Source organism: Carcharhinus amblyrhynchos, chromosome 1 (assembly GCF_965287045.1).
Source record: "Carcharhinus amblyrhynchos chromosome 1, sCarAmb.v2.hapA, whole genome shotgun sequence".
Classification (NCBI taxonomy): domain Eukaryota; kingdom Metazoa; phylum Chordata; class Chondrichthyes; order Carcharhiniformes; family Carcharhinidae; genus Carcharhinus; species Carcharhinus amblyrhynchos.
Window position 1 is genome coordinate 99,691,922 of NC_137324.1, and position 18,797 is coordinate 99,710,718.

An 18,797-nucleotide genomic window follows, 5' to 3' on the forward strand; every position below is an offset into this window, starting at 1 on the left:
ACATAAAATTTCATATCATGGAGACTTACCCACAGAAGCTCCTTTTCTACAAAGTTACTGATATACTGATTGAGAAAATTATCTTGAATACATTCTGTGATTTCCTCCTCAAAACGTGCTGCAAATTTGGTTTATCCACTATATTTGAAAATTGAAGTCCCTCATTGTTATTGTATTCCTTTCAAAAATTTGTCTTCTATTCTCAGATTGCAAATAGTGAATTAATAAAGAAAAATCTCATACCTAATTATATTCCTGAGAATTGCCCATCCAATTAATTGGATTATGCAGTTGCTATCTGAATAAATGCAACTACCATTTTACACACAATAAAGTCCCCATATGACAACAAGATGAATGACTTTTGTTAGAGTATTGGGAGAATTTTTTGAACATTTTCAAATAATGTCACAGGAATATTCTTGTCCAACTAAATTATCAGAGCTCCATTTCAGATCTGGCGCTTTGTATAATGCAGCAATCTTCCATTGTCAGTTTAAATTATGTACTCCATTTCTGATCCAGAAATGAGAGTGAGACCAAATGAGACAAGTTGATATGTTGCATTTTATTCAACGTAATTATATTTCTACTTCAATGATACGACTGGAAATGCAAATATTGTATGGCCTTGCTTCTAGGAGCACTATATTGTCTTTATGACCTAAAAAAGGTGTGAATGGCCAGTTTTGAACCGATCCCAGCTTAGAAATTCAACCATGCAGTGCCCCCTAAGAAGTCAACTTGGCAGACAGGAAATATATCATTACAATGATAGAACGTTTGATCACTCACAAGGGATTAGGTAAACGTGTTGTGGATTCATTTATTAAAACTAGAGACTTGAGAACAGATATACATGGGTATAAAGCTTGAAAATATCATGAGTTTTGTGTGTGCTTTGCTCAAAGCAAAAGTCACCTTAAGACTCGATTGCATGGTACATTTCCCTTCCATTGCTGTCATGCTACTATGTCTCAAAGGCATATAACACCAACCCCTTTCTTTTCTTCCATATTTTCTTCCATTTCGAAGAAGTATAACTATTTGCAATATATGTTCATGTTTAGATGCACAGAACTGACGAGTCTATGAGCTCTAAAGCATAAAGGTAATCTGCTGGTGCACCTAGATTTTGTAAAGTTAACCTTGTCTGGAGGTTTCTTTAATTGTGCGCAGTGATTTGTGGGATTGTCATTCTCAGATGTTGTTCCCAGTCGCATTTGGGAACTTCTCCTAAATGCAATAGGACTGTATGATAGTTGAGGAGTTGGAATGGTTCTGATTTGTCTACAGGTAATCTGCAATAATCTCTTGAGACACAACAAATGAATTGTGTGTGATGGTAGAGCTTGAGGGAAAATGAGTAATTGTTGAATAAGGGATACTTGGTATGTATGATAATGATTAAGTCATGATTTTGGACCAAGGATGGGAAGGAATTTCATGTGGTATTGATTGTGTGTTGTGCAGACTTGGCAAATGTTCTTGACATGCCTCACATGTCTTGAAGACAACTTCAATGTCATTGTTCATACCTGGCCAATAGACTGTCTATATTCTGAGTTTTCTCGTCAAATCTATGCCCATGTGTGAGTAATGAAGTTGTTGAAAAGTTTCCAGTCTGATGACCTGTCTACCTTTACACATGACTCGAACAAAAGCAAAACACTGCAGATGCTGCAAATCTGAAATAAAACAGAAAATGCTGGATAAACTCAGCAGATCTGGCGGAATCTGGGAAGAGTGAAACAGAGTTAATGTTTTGAATCCATATGAAGCTTCACATCTTCCCCTCACCACTCCCTGTCAGCAATCCACAGAGACTACTTCCTCTGTGACACCCTGGCCCACTCTTCCATCACCCCCAGCCATTCATCCTCTTCCCAAGACATCTTCCCTTGCAATCACAGAAGCTGTGATATCGATCCCTTTACCTCCTCCCGCCTCACTGTCCAAAGGCCCAAAACACTCCTTTCAGATGATGCAGCATTTCACTTCCTCCTCCTCCAATTTGGCCCACTGTATTCTGCACTCCCAATACAGTTTCTTCTACACTGGGGAGACTAAACACAGACAACTTTGCGGAACACCTTTGCTCCACCCACAAGCATGACTCCAACCTTTTGGTTGATTGTTGTTTCAGCTCAGCATCTTGCTCTCTTGCCCATGTCTGTCCTTGGCCTGCTGCAATGCTCCAGTGATGCCCAACATTAACTGGAAGAACAACACTTCATCTTCTGATTAGGCATGTTGAAAGCCTTTTTAAATTCAATGATTTTAGACCGTGAACTTCCCCTCCAGCTTAACTATCCACTCTTGTTCCTTGGTTCCTTTGACTTGATCCAACACAACTCCACCCCTCCCAGCACAGCCACCTGTCCCACTGAGCACTCCTGTTAACACTTTCTTCTATCTTAACTTTTGCCACAGCTAGCATGCTTTCAGTCCTTATGGGCAACATTAACACCACCTTTGTCTTGTGTTCACAGCATCTTTGTCAACCTCCTTTGCCATTCCTCCAACCTATTCCTGTCATCCTCTTATGCTCCACCTCCTCCAAGTATATAATTAATTACATTCTTATCCCTCTTCAGTTCTGTAGAAGTGTCATATGGACTTGAAATGTTTCTCTCCCCACAGATGCTGTCAGACGTGATGAGTTTGTCCAACACTTTCTGTTTTTATTTAGAAATAACTCCCTGGGAGATGCTTAGCTTGTCCTAATAAGGCCAAGGTGGTCCCACATGTTCGTAGGCGTACTGTTAATCAGGTCATCCAGCTATGATGGTCTTCCACAGTTTCAGTAGTGAAAAATGTTTTGATATTTCTTCTTGCAGCTGCTCACATTTACGTTGAGTAAAATGTACCAGAACAATCTGGAAAATGTCTTCACTGTCTGTGAAGTCAGTTGGAGATCCAAGGATGTATCTTATGTTATGTCTGTGTTGGGCAATCTGCTCAGTATTTCCAGTGTGACTATCAAGGTACCTGATTTGTACCTAATCTTGGTCATGACTTTGAATCTTTATCAAGGAACATTGCAGTCTTGATGGTGCACTGGTCAATTATTTTCACAAAATCATCTCCAGTGACATGGTCAGAGTCTGCCACAAATATTTAGCTAAATAGATAGGGATGAAAGCACATGATTTGAAATACTAAAGTTTCAGCTTGAATTAGTAGTTGGATTGCCTTGCAGGTAGCAAAGTAATCAATTTCCCCTTTTACGGAATGCATAATCCCAGATCTTTCTGAAAGGCATCTATCTCCAGGATAGTTATCTCCATCGGATTGTAAAATTGCAATGTTTATGCTTCTGATAATGACTGTTGCTTGTTTTCTTGACACGAAAAAGCACATCCCGTATCAACAATCCCCACATCAATGAAGGTTTTCAAGTGAAATTGAGAATATATGGAGACAAGAAATTAAAGAAACCTAAACATCTTTATCATGGGGAGTTGGCCTGGCTTTATTATCCTCTATTTCACTTGGATCAGGCATATGCACTGAAATAAACAGAATTGAAGAAATTGACCTATTGCATATTGATATCACATTTCAGTTGAACACCATTCCTTCATTGCATCAAATTCTAGCTTTTGCTTCCCACATCAGCTATATCATCTGCAATACAGATGCAGCCAGGCACAGTCCTTGTGAGCTTGATATCTGCCTAACAGATATCCCAAACAGATGTCATTGAAAACAATATTGTTTGAATGGGGTATGAAATATAGTAATCACTTGGGACTTCTCCCCAAGATGTACTGAACCACAGCCATGCTTGACATCAACCTTTGAAAAAAGTTTTGCACATGTAAATCTCAAATTTAACTTTTGTTGTGTGGGTATTTTGTAAGCTAACATTTCAAAGACGCATTTAAACATCATTGATTTAGGTATACTGTCAATGATCTGTCCTCCTTGACATGTGATTGAGCTGTTACAATGTGTGTGCTCTTGTATTCTTCTAATGATTTCATCTTTCTCCATTTTGCCTAGTTTTGTATGTGGATGCTGCACTTATATGGTGGATCACTTGCATTCTCCTTTAAATGTAAAGTTGCAGCTCTCTTGAAACTGGTAATTTTGTCAAACATTCTAGATATTTTGATAGGTAATGAGCTGAGGTGAAAAGAATCATTTCTGAGATTGATCTGCCGTATGATACCTAATTGACGCCATGGATCGTGACTAGTCTGAGGTCTCGACTTGCCGTTAGAGCTGTAATCACTGGGCCTTTCATGTCCACAATGTAGAACATCTGGGACACTCAGGAGAATTGATTGTACTTGCATTCAGGAATGATGGATCCTGCCCATGGAATTAGTGAACTTTTGTTTGCTAAAAATTTCACAGCAGTAGTTTTTGCCATGGTCTCCCCTGTCTATGGGTACATGTCTTTCAGAATTCACAAAGGTAGTATGTTGGCATTTTACCTATGTCAATTTTGGCCAATAATGATTAGTTACTAACTTCTAATGATAATGATAACTAATAATGTTAGTTACCAACTTCCTTAGAGCGTAGAATTTGAATCTTGAGACAATATGACACATCAGACGGTATGCCAGCATCTAAGATTTCTATAATACATCTGTTCACCACTCTTCATCTCATCACCCACATCATTGTCATTTTCTGTTTTATCAATTGTCTCATGTATATGTTTCTGACAGGATACCGGAAGGTCATTCTTATTGCTTGAAGGCACCTATTGTGTATGGGCTGTTTGGATGCATGCACAGCTCTTTATAGCTGTATCTATCCTCTATCAGGTTCCCCTCTTGATGTGGAGTTGCCGGTGTTGGACTGGGGTGGGCACAGTAAGAAATCTCTCAGATTTATTTGGAATCATGAGCTTTCAGAGCACTGCTCCTTCCTCACTTCTTACAATGTCCCCTCTCAACCTTCGCTGTTTCAAGGAAAACAGCCCAAGCCTATCCAATCTTTCCTAATAGTTCAAACGCTGTAACCAAGGCAGCATTCTGCTTATCTCCTCTGCACCCTCTCCAGTGCAATCACATCCTTCCTATAATGTGGTGACCAGAACTGCATGCATTACTCCAGTTGTTGTGTAACCAGTGTTTTATGCTGTTCCAGCATAAACGCCCTGCTTTTGTATTTTATGCATTGGCTAATAAAGGCAATTATTCCATATGCCTTCTTGACCACCGCATTTACTAGTCCTGTCACCAGCAGAGACCTGTGGATATGTGCTCCAAAGTTCTTTTCAGGATCCTCCCATTCATAGTGTAACCCTTCACTTTGTAATTCCTCCCCACTTGCATTACCTCACAGTTTTCTAGGTTCAATTCCATTTGCCACTGCTCTGCCAACCTAACCAATCCATTGATATTTTCCTGCAGTCTACAGCTAGCCTCTCACTATTTACCACCCTACCAATTTTCATGTCATCTATGAACTTCATGATCATACCCCCTGCATTTAAGTCCAAATCGTTAATGCACACACTACAAAATCCCATGAACTCTTACTTTTCTACACAATCTGCCATGTAGGACCTTGTCAAAATGCTGGCTAAAATCCATGTAGACAACTTCAAATGTACTGTCCACAACAACCCTCCTTGATACTCTCTAAAACATTGAATAGTTTAGTCAGATATAGTTTTCCCTTTACGAAGATTGCCCTTGATTCATTTTTTTTAATCATTCATGGGAATGCAGGCATCGGTGGCTGGGCCGACATTTACTGTCCATGAAGTGAGTGGCTTGCTAGGCCATTTAGGAGTCAACCACATTGCTGTGGATCTGGAGTTACACATAGGCCAGGCCAGGATGACACATTTCTTTTGCTAAAGGACACAACCAGATGGATTTTAATGACAATCATAATTCCTGCTTTTTATTGAATTCAAATTTCATCTACCATGGTGGATTCAAACCCATTGTCCTGGGCTACTACTCAGTGAAAATGCCCCTGCGCCACTACCTCCAGTAATGCCTTTTGTGTATTTCCAAATGATAATTTATATTGTCCTGCAGAACATTTTCCAATAATTTGCCCTGTCTAGCCAGATCAGTTTGCAATTAATCAGAACATCCTTTCCTCTCTTTTTAAATAATAGTACAACTTTAGCAGCCCTCTAGTCCGCTGGCATAATGCCTGCAGCCAGAGAGGATTGCAAAATGATAGTCTGAATCTCTGCTATTTTCTACCTTACTACTCTTAGCAGCTTGAGAAACATTCATCTGGTCCTGGTGATGTATCCACTTAAAAGATGCTAAGCCCTTTAATATTTTCTCTTACATATAGCTATCCCATCCAATATTTCACATTTCTCCTTGTCAACTACAATGTCTGCACACCCCCTGGTTTTGCAAACAACTCATTAAGAACCAAGCCTATACCTTCCACTTCCACACAAGTTAGGGTTTGATCTGTAATGGCTGTACTCTTTCTATAGTTATCCTTTTGCTCTTTAGGTATTTATAAAACATTATTGACTTCTCCTTGAATTTGATTGCCAATATTTTTCATGTCTTCTCTTTGCTTTCCTAATTTCCTTTTTAATGTCACTCCTGCATTGTTGAATTCTTGTTACCATACTTTCTTAAAAACATGCTAACATGAACCCCTGACTACACACCTTCTCAATTGTACATTTTTTTTTGTTTCACTAATTTGTCTTAATATATTCTTTACATCTCCATGCAATACCCATGAGCCGAAGATAGACAGGATGCAATGGTTATATTAGTGCACTAGTATCCCAGAGTACATAACTCATAATCCCATTATGGTAAACTGTGAACCCAAAGTCAATAAATCTGGGACCGTGACTTCTGAGCTCCCCAGCTTCAGACTGTGGGGATATACCTCAAAGATGTGCTGGAGATTCACAGGTAAGCACTTGCATGGCAATTTCCCAGAAGTGCAAATAATTAGTTAGAAAAAGTCTGGGTAACTATTGTAAAGACCCAAACTGACACCACTCATAGGACTGTCCCCACACCCCTTGACTAACCATCATCCCTTGCCCACAACCCCCTTCCCATCATCGACTTTATTCCCTTCCCAGCAATCCCCATGGGATTTCGACCATCTGCAAGAGACTTCTCATTCCCCCCATCCCTGTGGGCCTGACTCTCACCTCTAGCCTTCACCAAATTCCTCTTCCAACTTGCCAGATTACCCACTCTTCCCCCTGAACAAATGTCCCCGCCACCACCACTTGTCCCCCCCCCCAACCCCCCGCCAGCAACCTTTGAGAGCTAGTGCAGTAAAAAGGGGGCATATCCTTCTTCAATCCACAGATGCTGGGCCTCATAGTGTGCACAGTACTGCGCTGCCTGGTCTGAGTCAGTAAGTGAGAAGTGAGACAGGTTCAGTAGAAAACCTATGTTAGTTTTTTTTTGAAGCAGCAGTCTGATACTGATTGATCTGAGGAAGTTATGGTCCCTGGAATTTTTGGGAACAAAAAAAAACTAATCACAAAAGCTACCAGGACTTATTAATGTGCCATGGAAAGATACTGCTCTGCTACTGTGCCTGATCTGTGTGAGTCCAATCTATGTAGCTGGCTGTTAATATCTTCAGAACAACTAGCAATGGTAACTAAATACTGCCAAGATCAAGTAAAGAAAACATTGGTTTTTAAGAATGAGCGGCTTGCATTTAAATTACAAACCAGTTGTAATGATCATTGATTCCATTGTTTAAATGGGACAGTTTGTCATTTGAAAGAGAGTCAAACATAACTATTCTCTGAAGTTCTGAATAAGAGGCATACAGACTTAAGACACTAGCTCTGCTTCTCTCTCCACAAATGCTGCCAGACCTGCTGAGTTTTTCCACCATTTTCTGTTTTATCACTAGTCTCTATTGTAAATAATTCTTTAAATTCACACATTTTCTCCCTCTAGGGAATAATGGGAAAGATTAACCAGCTCATTATCAACCTGTTGAAACATATAAGAAACACTTCTTATGTGGCCAGTAGGTCCTGGAGTGGGACTTGAACTTGCAATTTCTTGTTTCACTGGAACTCCTACCACTGACTGTAATTACATCAGGAACAGTTGTGTCCCTGTCGCCTTTCCGATTGGCGATCAGAATTTGGATCTAGCAAAGGGCAAACAGATGTAAATTCACATTACATTAGAACCTGTAATGTAAGCATTGCCCAGGGAAATTCCAATGTTAAAATACAATTCTTACATGTCTGTATCTTGCCTGTAATATTGGCAAATGGTATTATAATGTGAATTTCATTGTAGCATTTCTTATAGCTCTGTAGTAAAAAGAAAAAACATAATTTGCTGGCTACAAGAAAGGGAAATTGTGCTTGACAAATCTACCGGAATTCTTCAAGGATGTAATTAGTAGTGTTGATGAGGGATTCAGCAATGGCAATGTTGTTGAATGTCAAGGGGAAGTGGTTAGATTTTCCCTTGTTGGAAGGTAGTTATTGCCTGGTATTTGTACCACCAATCTTAACCCCAGATGTAGTTCAGGTATTGTTATATGCAGGCACAGACTGCTTCCGTATCTAAGGAGTTGTGATTGATACAGAACACTCTACAATTATCCCCACTTCTGAATTCATGATGAAGCAGCTGAAGATGTTCAGGCTGCAGACACTACCTTGAGGAAGTCCTGCAGAGATGTCATGGAGCTGAGATAATTGGTCTGTAACAACTGTACACAGATTTCAAGAAGGATGTTAAAGTCCTAGACAGGGTGCAAAGGAGATATACTAGAATGATACCAGAAATCAGGAATTTTGGATACAAGCGAAGATTAGAGAAATTGGGCTTGCACTCCTTGGAGCAGAGAAGATTAGAGGTGACCTTACTGAGGTTTTCAAAATTATGAACAATTTTGATAGGGAAAGGATATTCTGTTTCCACTAGTTGGTATGTGGGTCACAATTTCAAGATGGTCAACGAAGAGAGCTAGGAGTGAAATGAAGAGAAGCCTCTTTACTCAGAGTTGTTGGGATTTGGAATGTGTGACCTGAGAGAGAGGTGGAGGAGGATTCCATAGGAGGTTTCAAAAGCTGGATAAATGTTTATAAATGATTAATTTAGATGATTATGGAGATGGGGCTGGAGAATGGGATTAGCTAGGTAGTTCTTTCAGGAGCCAATGCAGGCATGATGGGCTGAATGCCCTCCTTCAGTGCTGCAAAATCCTATGACTCTAGAACTCCAACTTCTGTGCTAGGTATAGCCCCAGACAGTGGAGAGTTTTGCCCTTGGTTCCCATTGACTTCAATTGTATTCAGGTCCTTGATGCCACACTTGATCAAATGCTGCCTTGATGTCACCTCTGGACCTCAGTTCTTTTGTCCATGTTTGGACCAAGGCTGTAATGAGGGCAGGGGCTCAGTGGTCCTGGTGGAACAGGTGAGCAGGTTATTATTGAGTAGGTGATGCAAGTTGTATGTAAGGAGTGACCATTCATACAACCACAATTCTGTTGCACAGGTTTCAAGAAGAAGAGTGCAATCCAAGAAAGTTGCTTCAGGAGCTCTCCTCTCAATCTATTCCAAAGTAAATAGGTGTTTCAAAGGCCTGGCTTGGTTTTCTACTGTACATTCCAGAAGAACAAAAAGAACAATAAAAATGGGGAAATTGGCATACTGATCCAAATTGGTCTTTCCTTCTAGGATGGTTAATAATGAAACATCCTTTCTTTTGTCCCTTGTTAGGTATTGCCACAAAAGACAGTAGCTAACCTCTTCCCTGAATTCTGTTGCTGTCCTCTGTGGAACAGTCACTAGGAGGTACAGACCAGTCTTAGCTCCACCTTCTCTTGCGTTATGTTGAGGAAGTATCTTGACTTATCACCTCAACTCCCTGATGATCATACATAATACAGTGGCACAGTGGTGAGCACTGCTGTCTCACCACTGTTCCTGGATTGGGTCATTGTTATGCAGGAGTCTGCATGTTCTCCCCATGTCTGCGTGGGTTTTCTCCAGATGCTCCAGTTTCCTCCCACAGTCCAAAAGACATGCTGGTTAGATGCATTGGCCATGCTAAATTCTCCCTTAGTGTACCCGCATTGATGCTGAAGTGTCATGACTGGGGGGATTTTCATAGTAACTCCACTGCAGTGTTAACATAAGCCTACTTGTGACACTATAAAGAAACATTAAACTTCAAAATAAGACTAAGAACCTGTTGCTTAAATCATCATCTGTATAAATTAACTTCCAAACATACCATAAAACATCAAAATATTATGCCCTATGCCCAAAAGACTCTGCCATCTTAAGACACCTTTAGAAGCCAAGAATACCACAAATCAACTGTGAAGTTAACTATAATTCAATGATTGTTTTTATATAATAGTGCTTGTGTAAAACATCATCAAAAAGTTATATAATTTCAGAACAAAGATTAGAAATTAATTCAAAAGTAAAGTACCAGAAATCTCAAATGAAAGCAAAAAATGCTAGAAATAATCACCAGTTTGGCAACCTTTGTTGATAGAGAAACAGGAAATGTTTAGGGTCAGTGACCTTTCATTAGAAATTGATTGTTGTGTGATCATGTGGAATATGCATATGTCTACCTTTAAACATAACAGTTCTCAGTTTAAAGTGGTGATTTTTTAAAAAGTAGTTTTCTGTAGATGTTCCCACAATTTACAATGATCTTCTGCTCCGACATTAGAACAATTAAGATGCCTAGTGGCTAAATATCTACTGTGATTAATAATTCATTATCTAGAAATCTAATTATCATCTCAATTTTTGGTTCAAGTGACATGTTTCTGCAGGCAGCACAACACAGAATCCCTGCAAGATATTTGTGCATTGTTTCAAAATGCCAGCCAAAATCCTGATGCAGAAAATGTGTCTGACATACGGGAGCTTTCATTTGTTGGAAATCGCTGGATAATTGTAATTCATTTGTACAATCCATTTTAGCTGTATTGAAAATATTCCACCTGCTCGCTAACAGTGCAGGTAATTTCACAATTTGTCAAACCAGTAACTATTTGTTGTTACTAATTTGCAGAACATGGAAATGCAGCATGGCACCAGGAGCCAAATCAATATTTAAATAGCTGCCTGATTCTAGTGCCAGACAATAGAATTAAATTTGACATTTTAGAAATCACAACAGCAACAAATAATTTCTCGTACGATCCATCTTTTCTTTCACTATGAGCACAAACACTGATGTCTAAAGTGCATAGTTTGCTGTGGTTGTGAAGTTAATATGCAGATAAATGTGAGATTACATTTGGTTTTAGTATTTATTCATTTTGTTTGTGCTTATCCACAGGAATGTCCCAGTGGGATAGTCAATGAAGAGACATTCAAAGAGATTTATGCACAGTTCTTTCCCCAAGGAGGTAAGTATTTATACTGCTGACAACAATTTTCATGTATTAGAAGGAACTTGTATTTATATAGCATGCTTCATAACCCCGAGATGTCCCAAGGTGCTTTATAGCCAATGAAATACTTTTTGAAGTAAAGTTACTGCTGTAAGGTAGGAAATGGGAGCAGTCAATTTGTGCATAGAAAAATTCCACAAACAGCAACAATATAAGTTATTTTTCAAATAGTACATAGGATATTTTATGGCCACTTGAACTAGTAGACAGTGCCTTAGTTTAACAAATCATCTAAAAAATGGCATTTTATAATTTAGCACTCCCTCAGAATTGCATTAAATGGCAGCTCAAATTAAATATTCAACTCCATGGAGTGGGATTTAAAAGTAGAATCTCCTGATTCAGATGTGAGTGCGCTGCTCCAAGGAATGGGGAATTGTGAGACTGTAAATGGATTATGGTGTGGAGATGCCAGTGTTGGACTGGGGTAGGCACAGAAGATGTCTCTAAACACCAAGTTAAAGCCCAACAGGTTTATTTGGAATTATGAGCTTTCAGAGTGCTGCTCCTCCACTCACGAGGAAGGAGCAGAGTTTCGAAAGTTCATGATTCCAAATAAGCCTGTTGGACTTTAATCTAGTAAATGGATTAAGCCAGAAAGGGAACATTTTCGCTGGGGATGAGTATTGCTTGATACTGGCTGTGTTTTATCTAATGGGCTCAATGGTAACCTCAGTATTTGCTGAATCAATAATACCTGCATGCATGAAATAGCATGCAACAATGGGTAAAATTTGTTTTAGAACTAATGTTAATGGGCTTTAGCTGCTGCCAGGTGCTGCAGAATGGAAATGAACAGATACTGAAGTCAACAATTTTGGGGGGCGTGGGGTGGTGGCCAGGGGCAAGGGGGGGCAGGGGAAATATTTAATTGCCCATGCTGGCAGGCAGAGGGGCAAGGAAGTAGATGAAGGAAACAAACAATTGGCCAACAAAAGACCGAGGGGAGGGAAGCTGGCTGCTGAAAAGCTCATAAGCAAGGGGTTCAAAGGGACATTACACCACTTACTGGAAGGGGATGGATGAAAACTTCAGAGACAGTGGGTAGAAGTCCAAGTGGAGCATGGGAACCTCACAAGTGATAGGCTTGGGTTAAGGTGAATGAATCAAGGAACATAATTCTTCTCGAAGCTGATATCCTTTTCCCTCTGGGTTGTTGATATCCTGCGTGGTTTGATGAAGACAGGTGGGCTAGAGGAGGTGGTATGAATGTGCTGGACAGGTATTTAAATATGGTGCCGGGACCTTCGAACCTGTCAGCTGAGGGCGGGTGGACAAATCGGCTCTCAGCCTGCCAGGCAGTTGGGGGAGGGGAACTCACCTGTGCATAATTAATGAGGTTCTAAGTACAGAATGCGGTGAGGGATCTCACCATTCTGGCCAGCGAGACAAGTACTGCCAGAACAGCCCACCACCCCACACGGTCTCAAAATGGGAGAATTCTCCCCAGCGGTTTTAGTCTTTCTGATTTTAGCTGAAGGGAGTTGTTACTTGTCCAGAATTGAATGCTAATGAAGCAGCCTACCAACACAGTAGCTAGAAAAGGATTGAGGAAACATTATGGGGATATAGAGCAGGTTGTCATTAGCTATTTGTGGAACACCATACCATCTATATCGGTGATGTCTCCAAACGGCAACATGCTCAAGAATGGATCACTGGGAGACACTAGAGGTAAAGGTGTATGGTTGGAAAGAGAATCATTTGGCAGAGATGCTTCAGCAAGAATCAGTTTGGACCTGAATCAGGGCAGTCAAACAGCACTGACAAGGCAACAGATACATTGAACAAAGATGGCCTGGTAAACCATGGTAAAAGTTGCAGGAGATTTGGCCAGAAATGTGGAAAGTTACAATATGTTTAAGGATGCGAAAGATGACTAGTGATAACGCACATAAACCTCTTCCCATTAGACTATCACAGATCAGGTACTATAAAAGTTGCTTAAAATCAAAAGGAAGATTATAAATTGAATGTCATAACTTCGATGTCCATCACCAAGAGTGGCTCGGTAGCACCATTACTGAAGAACTGGCTGATTCCTGGAGAATATAACTGTTAGAGTGGGTCTGTGGTCGGTTGTGAGGGAACCTACAAGACAGAAAAGCATATTTAACCTTGTCCTTATCTATCTGTCACAGATGGTGAAGTCTGTAACAGTATTGATAAGTGTGATTACCTGTACAGTCCTTGTGGAGACAAAGTCTCATATCCACATTGAGGCTACCCTCCAAGGTGTTGTGTAGTATTAGATAAAAGTCATAGTACCAGCATGTGGTATTGCCACTGTGCTAAATGAGATACATTTTGAACAGATTTAGCAACTCAAGATTGGGCAACCATGAGTTACTGTGGCCCATCAACAGCAACAGAATTGTACTTGACCATAATCTGTAATTTTGTGGCCCGATATATTCCTAATTCTATCATTGCCATCAAACTTGGGGTATCAACCCTAATTCAATGAAGAGTGCAGGAGGACATGCCAGGAGCAACAATAGGCATATCTAAAAATGAGGTACCAACCTGGTGAAGCCACAACACTTATATGACAAACAAGGGCAGCAATAGTAAATAGACAAAGCTAAGTGATCCCACAACCAACAGATCAGATCTAAGCTCTGTAGTCCTGTCACACCTAGCCATGAATGGTGATGGACAATTAAACAACTGAGAGGAGGCTCCACAGATATTCCCATTCTCAATGATGGGGGAGCCCAGTTCATCAGCACAAAAGACAAGGATGTAGAATTTGAAGTCACGTTCAGCTAGAAATGCCGAGTGGATGATCCATCTTTGCTGAGGTCTCCAGCATCACAGATACCAGTCTTCAGCCAATTCAATTGACTCCACATGACATTAAAAACAACTGAAGGGACTCCACACTGCAAAGGCTATGGACAGCATTCTGGTAATAGTACTGAAAACTTGTGCTCCAGAACTTTCTGCACCCTTAGCCAAGCTGTTGCAGTCGAGCTACAACACTGACATCTACCTGGCAGTGTGGAAAATTGTCCACAATAAGCAGGATAAATCCAACCCAGCCAATTACCTTCTGTCTATTCTTGATTATCAGTGAAGTGATTGAAGACGGTCATTGACAATGTTGTTAAGCAGCACTTACTTAGCAATAGTCTGTTCACTGATTATTAGTTTGAGTACCACCAGGGTCACTCATTTTCTGACCTCATTATGGCCTTGGTCCAGACGTATATAATCAGTTGACCTCATGGGGCAAGGTGAGAGTGACTGTCTTTGACTTCAAGGCAGCATCTGACTGTGTGTGGCATCAGGAAACCCCAGCAAAACTGAAGTCATTGGTTATGAGGGGGAAAACTATCTACTGGTAGGTGTCAAGGGAGATGATTGCAGTTGTTGGAGGTCAGTTAACTCAGTCCTAGGATATCGCTGTGGGAGTTCCTCAGAGTAGTGAACTGGAGCTAGTCCTCTTCAGCTGCTTCTTCAATGACCTTCCCTCCATCATAAGTTTCAAAGAGGGGATGATTGCTGATGATTGCACAATGTTCAGGACCATTCATGATTACTCAGATTGTGAAGCAGTCCATGTGCAAATACAATAAGCCCTGGACATTATCCAAGCTTGGACTGGTAGGTGATAATTAACATTCATGAATTTTTTGCCATAGCTGTCTCTCACAAGGGTTTTAGCCAGGGCCATGAGACCAATAGAGATTAAATTTCCATAATGCTAAATACATAATTCTTTTTCAAATAAGCCACCAGAAATCAATATAACTGTCACTACAAAATGCTTGAAATAAGACATATACCAGTAGATCATCAGAGTTCTAATCTTCTACATTCATACTTCCCAAAATTCGATAATAATCATATTTTGTCGAATAGTTTGACTCTCCGAAGCTGAAGGAGACAATTTTGATCCTATCTTCCTCACTGAGACCAGGGAACTTGGCAATTTAAATCAATTCAGGTTACTTGCACTCTCTGGAGTCTCTCAAAGTTGTTATTTTAACCTGTTTTCTTTCTCACAATGAGCATGCTAGGTAGCAATGACATCATCAGGTTTTTACTAGGCAGTCTGAATGAGAAGGGTCAGGGAGTTTCTTGACAAGACAGCCAAATGAGGAGGTGGATTAAGGACAGAAGAGGCCTAAAAATGTAACTTTAATCCTATTTTTACTTTCCCTCATATAGACTGGGAAAACATACTGCTAAGAGTAGGGAAGGAGAGAACTTTCTCAATCAATAGATCTTCTGTTCAACAAAGAAAGAAGCAGTTATAGAAAATGAAGTGGGACAAATGGAACATGTTACAGTAGGCAGTCATCTAGCTAACAGTGAGTACAATACAATTCAGTTGAACGCACCCCCGCCAATCACTGCAGTCCCACAGTCATTTGACTTTCCAAAATCACTAATTGGCTGGAAATGGGATTTCTGCCCCACCCTCAGGCAGATGTCCCACCTCAAAGTTGCCAGCCAATCTGGTTAGCTGACACTCTGTAGGTCCAGCTGTGCCAGTGGCAGCAGAGGGCAGGACCAGAACAGCAAGCAGTTCCCAGATCCTCAATTCCAGAGTCCAGGAGTAGGTAAGCATAGGTGGTCTAGTACAACTATAGAGCAGGAGTAGGCTATTCTGCCCCTTGAGCCTACTCTGCCATTTATTAAGATGATACTAATATTTGTTAGTATCAGACTAATCTGATACTAACCTCAATTCTATTTCCTTCCCACCCCTGATAACCTAGCATCCCTTTGTTAACCAAGAATCTATCCACCGTTGCTTTAAACTTGGTTAAAGATTCTGCTTCCACCACTTTTTCAGGAGTGCCAAAGACTCATGATCTTCAGTGAAAATGTTTTGCCTCATCCCTGTTGTAAATGGGCAACCCTTTAATTTTAAACAGCGACCCCTAGTTCTAGATTCGCTCACAAGAGGAACATCTTTTCCTGATCCACCCTGTCAAAACCCCTCAGGATCTTTTATATTTCAATCAAATCATCTCTTACTCTTCTAAACACACAAGTCTAGCCCATCCAACCTTTCCTTATAAGACAACCAAGCTATTCCAGGTATTGGTCTGGTAAATGGAGAAGGCAGTGGCGAAGTGGTTTTGTCATTGGACTAGTAATCTGGAGACCTGGGGCAGTGTGCTGGGTACCCAGGTTGAATCCCACCAGAGCAAAGTTGAAATTGAAAATCTGGAATTAAAAGTCTAAAAAACTATTATCGTAAATGACAAGAGCCCAGGTCCTGGTGGATTTCATCGTAGAAAGAAGTGTCTAATGAGATATTTGAAACACTTGTTTTAATTTTTCAGAATCCCCTAGATTCAGGGAAGGCCCCAGTAAATTGGAGGATAGAAAATGTCACTATTATTCAAAAAAGGAGGGAGACAGAAAGCAGGAAATGATGTCTGTTGTGAGGAAAATGTTAGAAATTATTATTACAGAAGTACTTGGGTTAACTCAAGGCAGAGTCAACGTGGTTTTGTGAAAGGGAAATCATATTTAACCAGTTTATTGGAGTTCTTTGAAGAAGTAACATGTGCTGTGGATAGGGGGGACCAGTGGATGTTCAAAAGACACTTGATAATGTGCCACATCAAAGTTATTGCAGAAAATGAAAGCTCATGTTACAGGGCATGGAAAGAACATTGGTTTGTCAACAAAAAGCAAAGAGCAAGCATAGATGGGTCCTTTTCAGATTGGCAAGCTGTAACAAGTGATATGCCACAGGGATCCGTGCTGTGACCTCAACTTGGAAGAAGCAATTGAAGAAATTGTTACCAAAGTACTGATGACACAAATGTAGGTAGGAAAGTGAGTTGTGAAAAGGACATAAGAGGACGACAAAGGGACATAGATAGGTTAAGTGAGTGGGTAAGGATCTGGAAAATGAAGCATACTGTGGGAAAATGTGAAATTGTCCATTTTGGCAAGCAGAATAAAAAAGTATATTCTGCAAATGGTGAGAGATGGCAGAGCTCTGGGGTGTAGAGGGATCTGGGTGTCCTTGTGCATGAATCACAAAAGGCTAGAGTGCAGTTACAGCAAGTAATTAACTTTAAAATTGAGGCCAGATGGGAGGTGGCCTTTAAGTGGCCAGTAATTAGGTGGGTGGGAGGGTGGCAGAAGATCCCTCCCACCACCTGTAAACCCACTGGTGGGGAACCATAAAATTTTGTTTAAAGAAACATAGGAAATTTACAGCATAGAAGAAAGCTATTTGACTTATCATGTCTGTTCTGTCCAAGAAATAACTATCCAGTCCAGTTCCACTTTCCAGCTCTTCATCAATAGGTTACAAGTCTTCAAGTGCATGTTCAAGTGGTTTCTTAAATGCAGTGAGGGGTTCTTTCTCTATAGCCTTGCAGCAATGAGATCCAGACTTTTACCATCCTCGAGATGAAAATACTCTCCTCAACTTCCCTCTGATCCTTCTGCCAATTACTTTAAATCTATGCCCCCAGTTAGTGACTTCTCTACTAAGAAAAATAAGTCTTTCCTACTTATCTACCTCGACCGCTCATAATTTTATAAACCTCACTTAAATCTCCCCTTAGCCTCTTTTGTTCCAGAGAAAACAATTCCAACCCTTGCAATCTTTCCTCATAACTGAAATTCTCCATTCCCAGACAACATCTTCATTCATCTCCTCTGAACCCACTAATGTAAAAATATCATTCCATTAATGCAATACCATAAACTGTATGCAGTACTCCAATTTAGGCTGAAGAGTTCCAACATAATCCTTCTGCTTTCCTATTCTACATCATCTTATGAATCACATGGGCTTTCTCAATCATCTCACTTACTTGCCCTGCTACCTTCTGGTGTGCACACCAAAGATCTGGGATGGTCTACCTGTGAAAGTGGTGGAAGCTGATCCCATAAACAGTTTTAACAAGGAGGACAGAAGCCTGAGGCTGAGGAATTTGCAGGATTATCCCCACTAAGTAAGAATGTGGAAATAAGCACACCGGCTCTTTCAAAATGTCAGCAAAGTCACAATGAGCCAAATAGCATTACTGTATTCCTTACGCTTCAATGATTCTCCAATTTTATGATTTCTTGTGCCATAAGAGAAGCAAAGTAATTCTCCAGACGCCATATTGAAAGCATTGGTTTCCCCTGTCATATTCCCAGCATGCGCCTCCTGATTGTGGAGAAGCATGAGAATGGCTTAGTAACCAAGTCTGCCACTTATCATTGAGTGTCCTCCAGGCTTAGCAAATATTCACTTCCTTTTGACTTCCTACCCAGCAGTTAAAAAGATTCAGGGGTTAATAATTTCAAATACAACTTTGCAGCGGAAAGCGAGTTTTTAACTGAAACCAAAATTCAACTACAGAAAACTGGCCCTCAGTTAGAATCATGAGCCAAAGTTTGAACTTTCAGAAACCAAGGTGCTTATGCCCTATTTC

At 40.4% G+C, this 18,797-nt stretch overlaps 1 protein-coding gene across 2 annotated transcripts in view; it reads left to right on the forward strand.

Annotated features, from left to right (window-relative positions):
* kcnip4a (potassium voltage-gated channel interacting protein 4a) overlaps window positions 1-18,797 on the forward strand; it is an 806,015-nt gene that overhangs the window by 769,886 nt on the left and 17,332 nt on the right. For both annotated transcript variants that reach the window (XM_080198570.1, XM_080198562.1), the window contains exon 3: window positions 11,274-11,343. In XM_080198570.1, coding sequence (XP_080054696.1) covers window positions 11,274-11,343 — 70 coding nt within the window. The remainder of the gene's footprint in view (window positions 1-11,273; window positions 11,344-18,797) is intronic.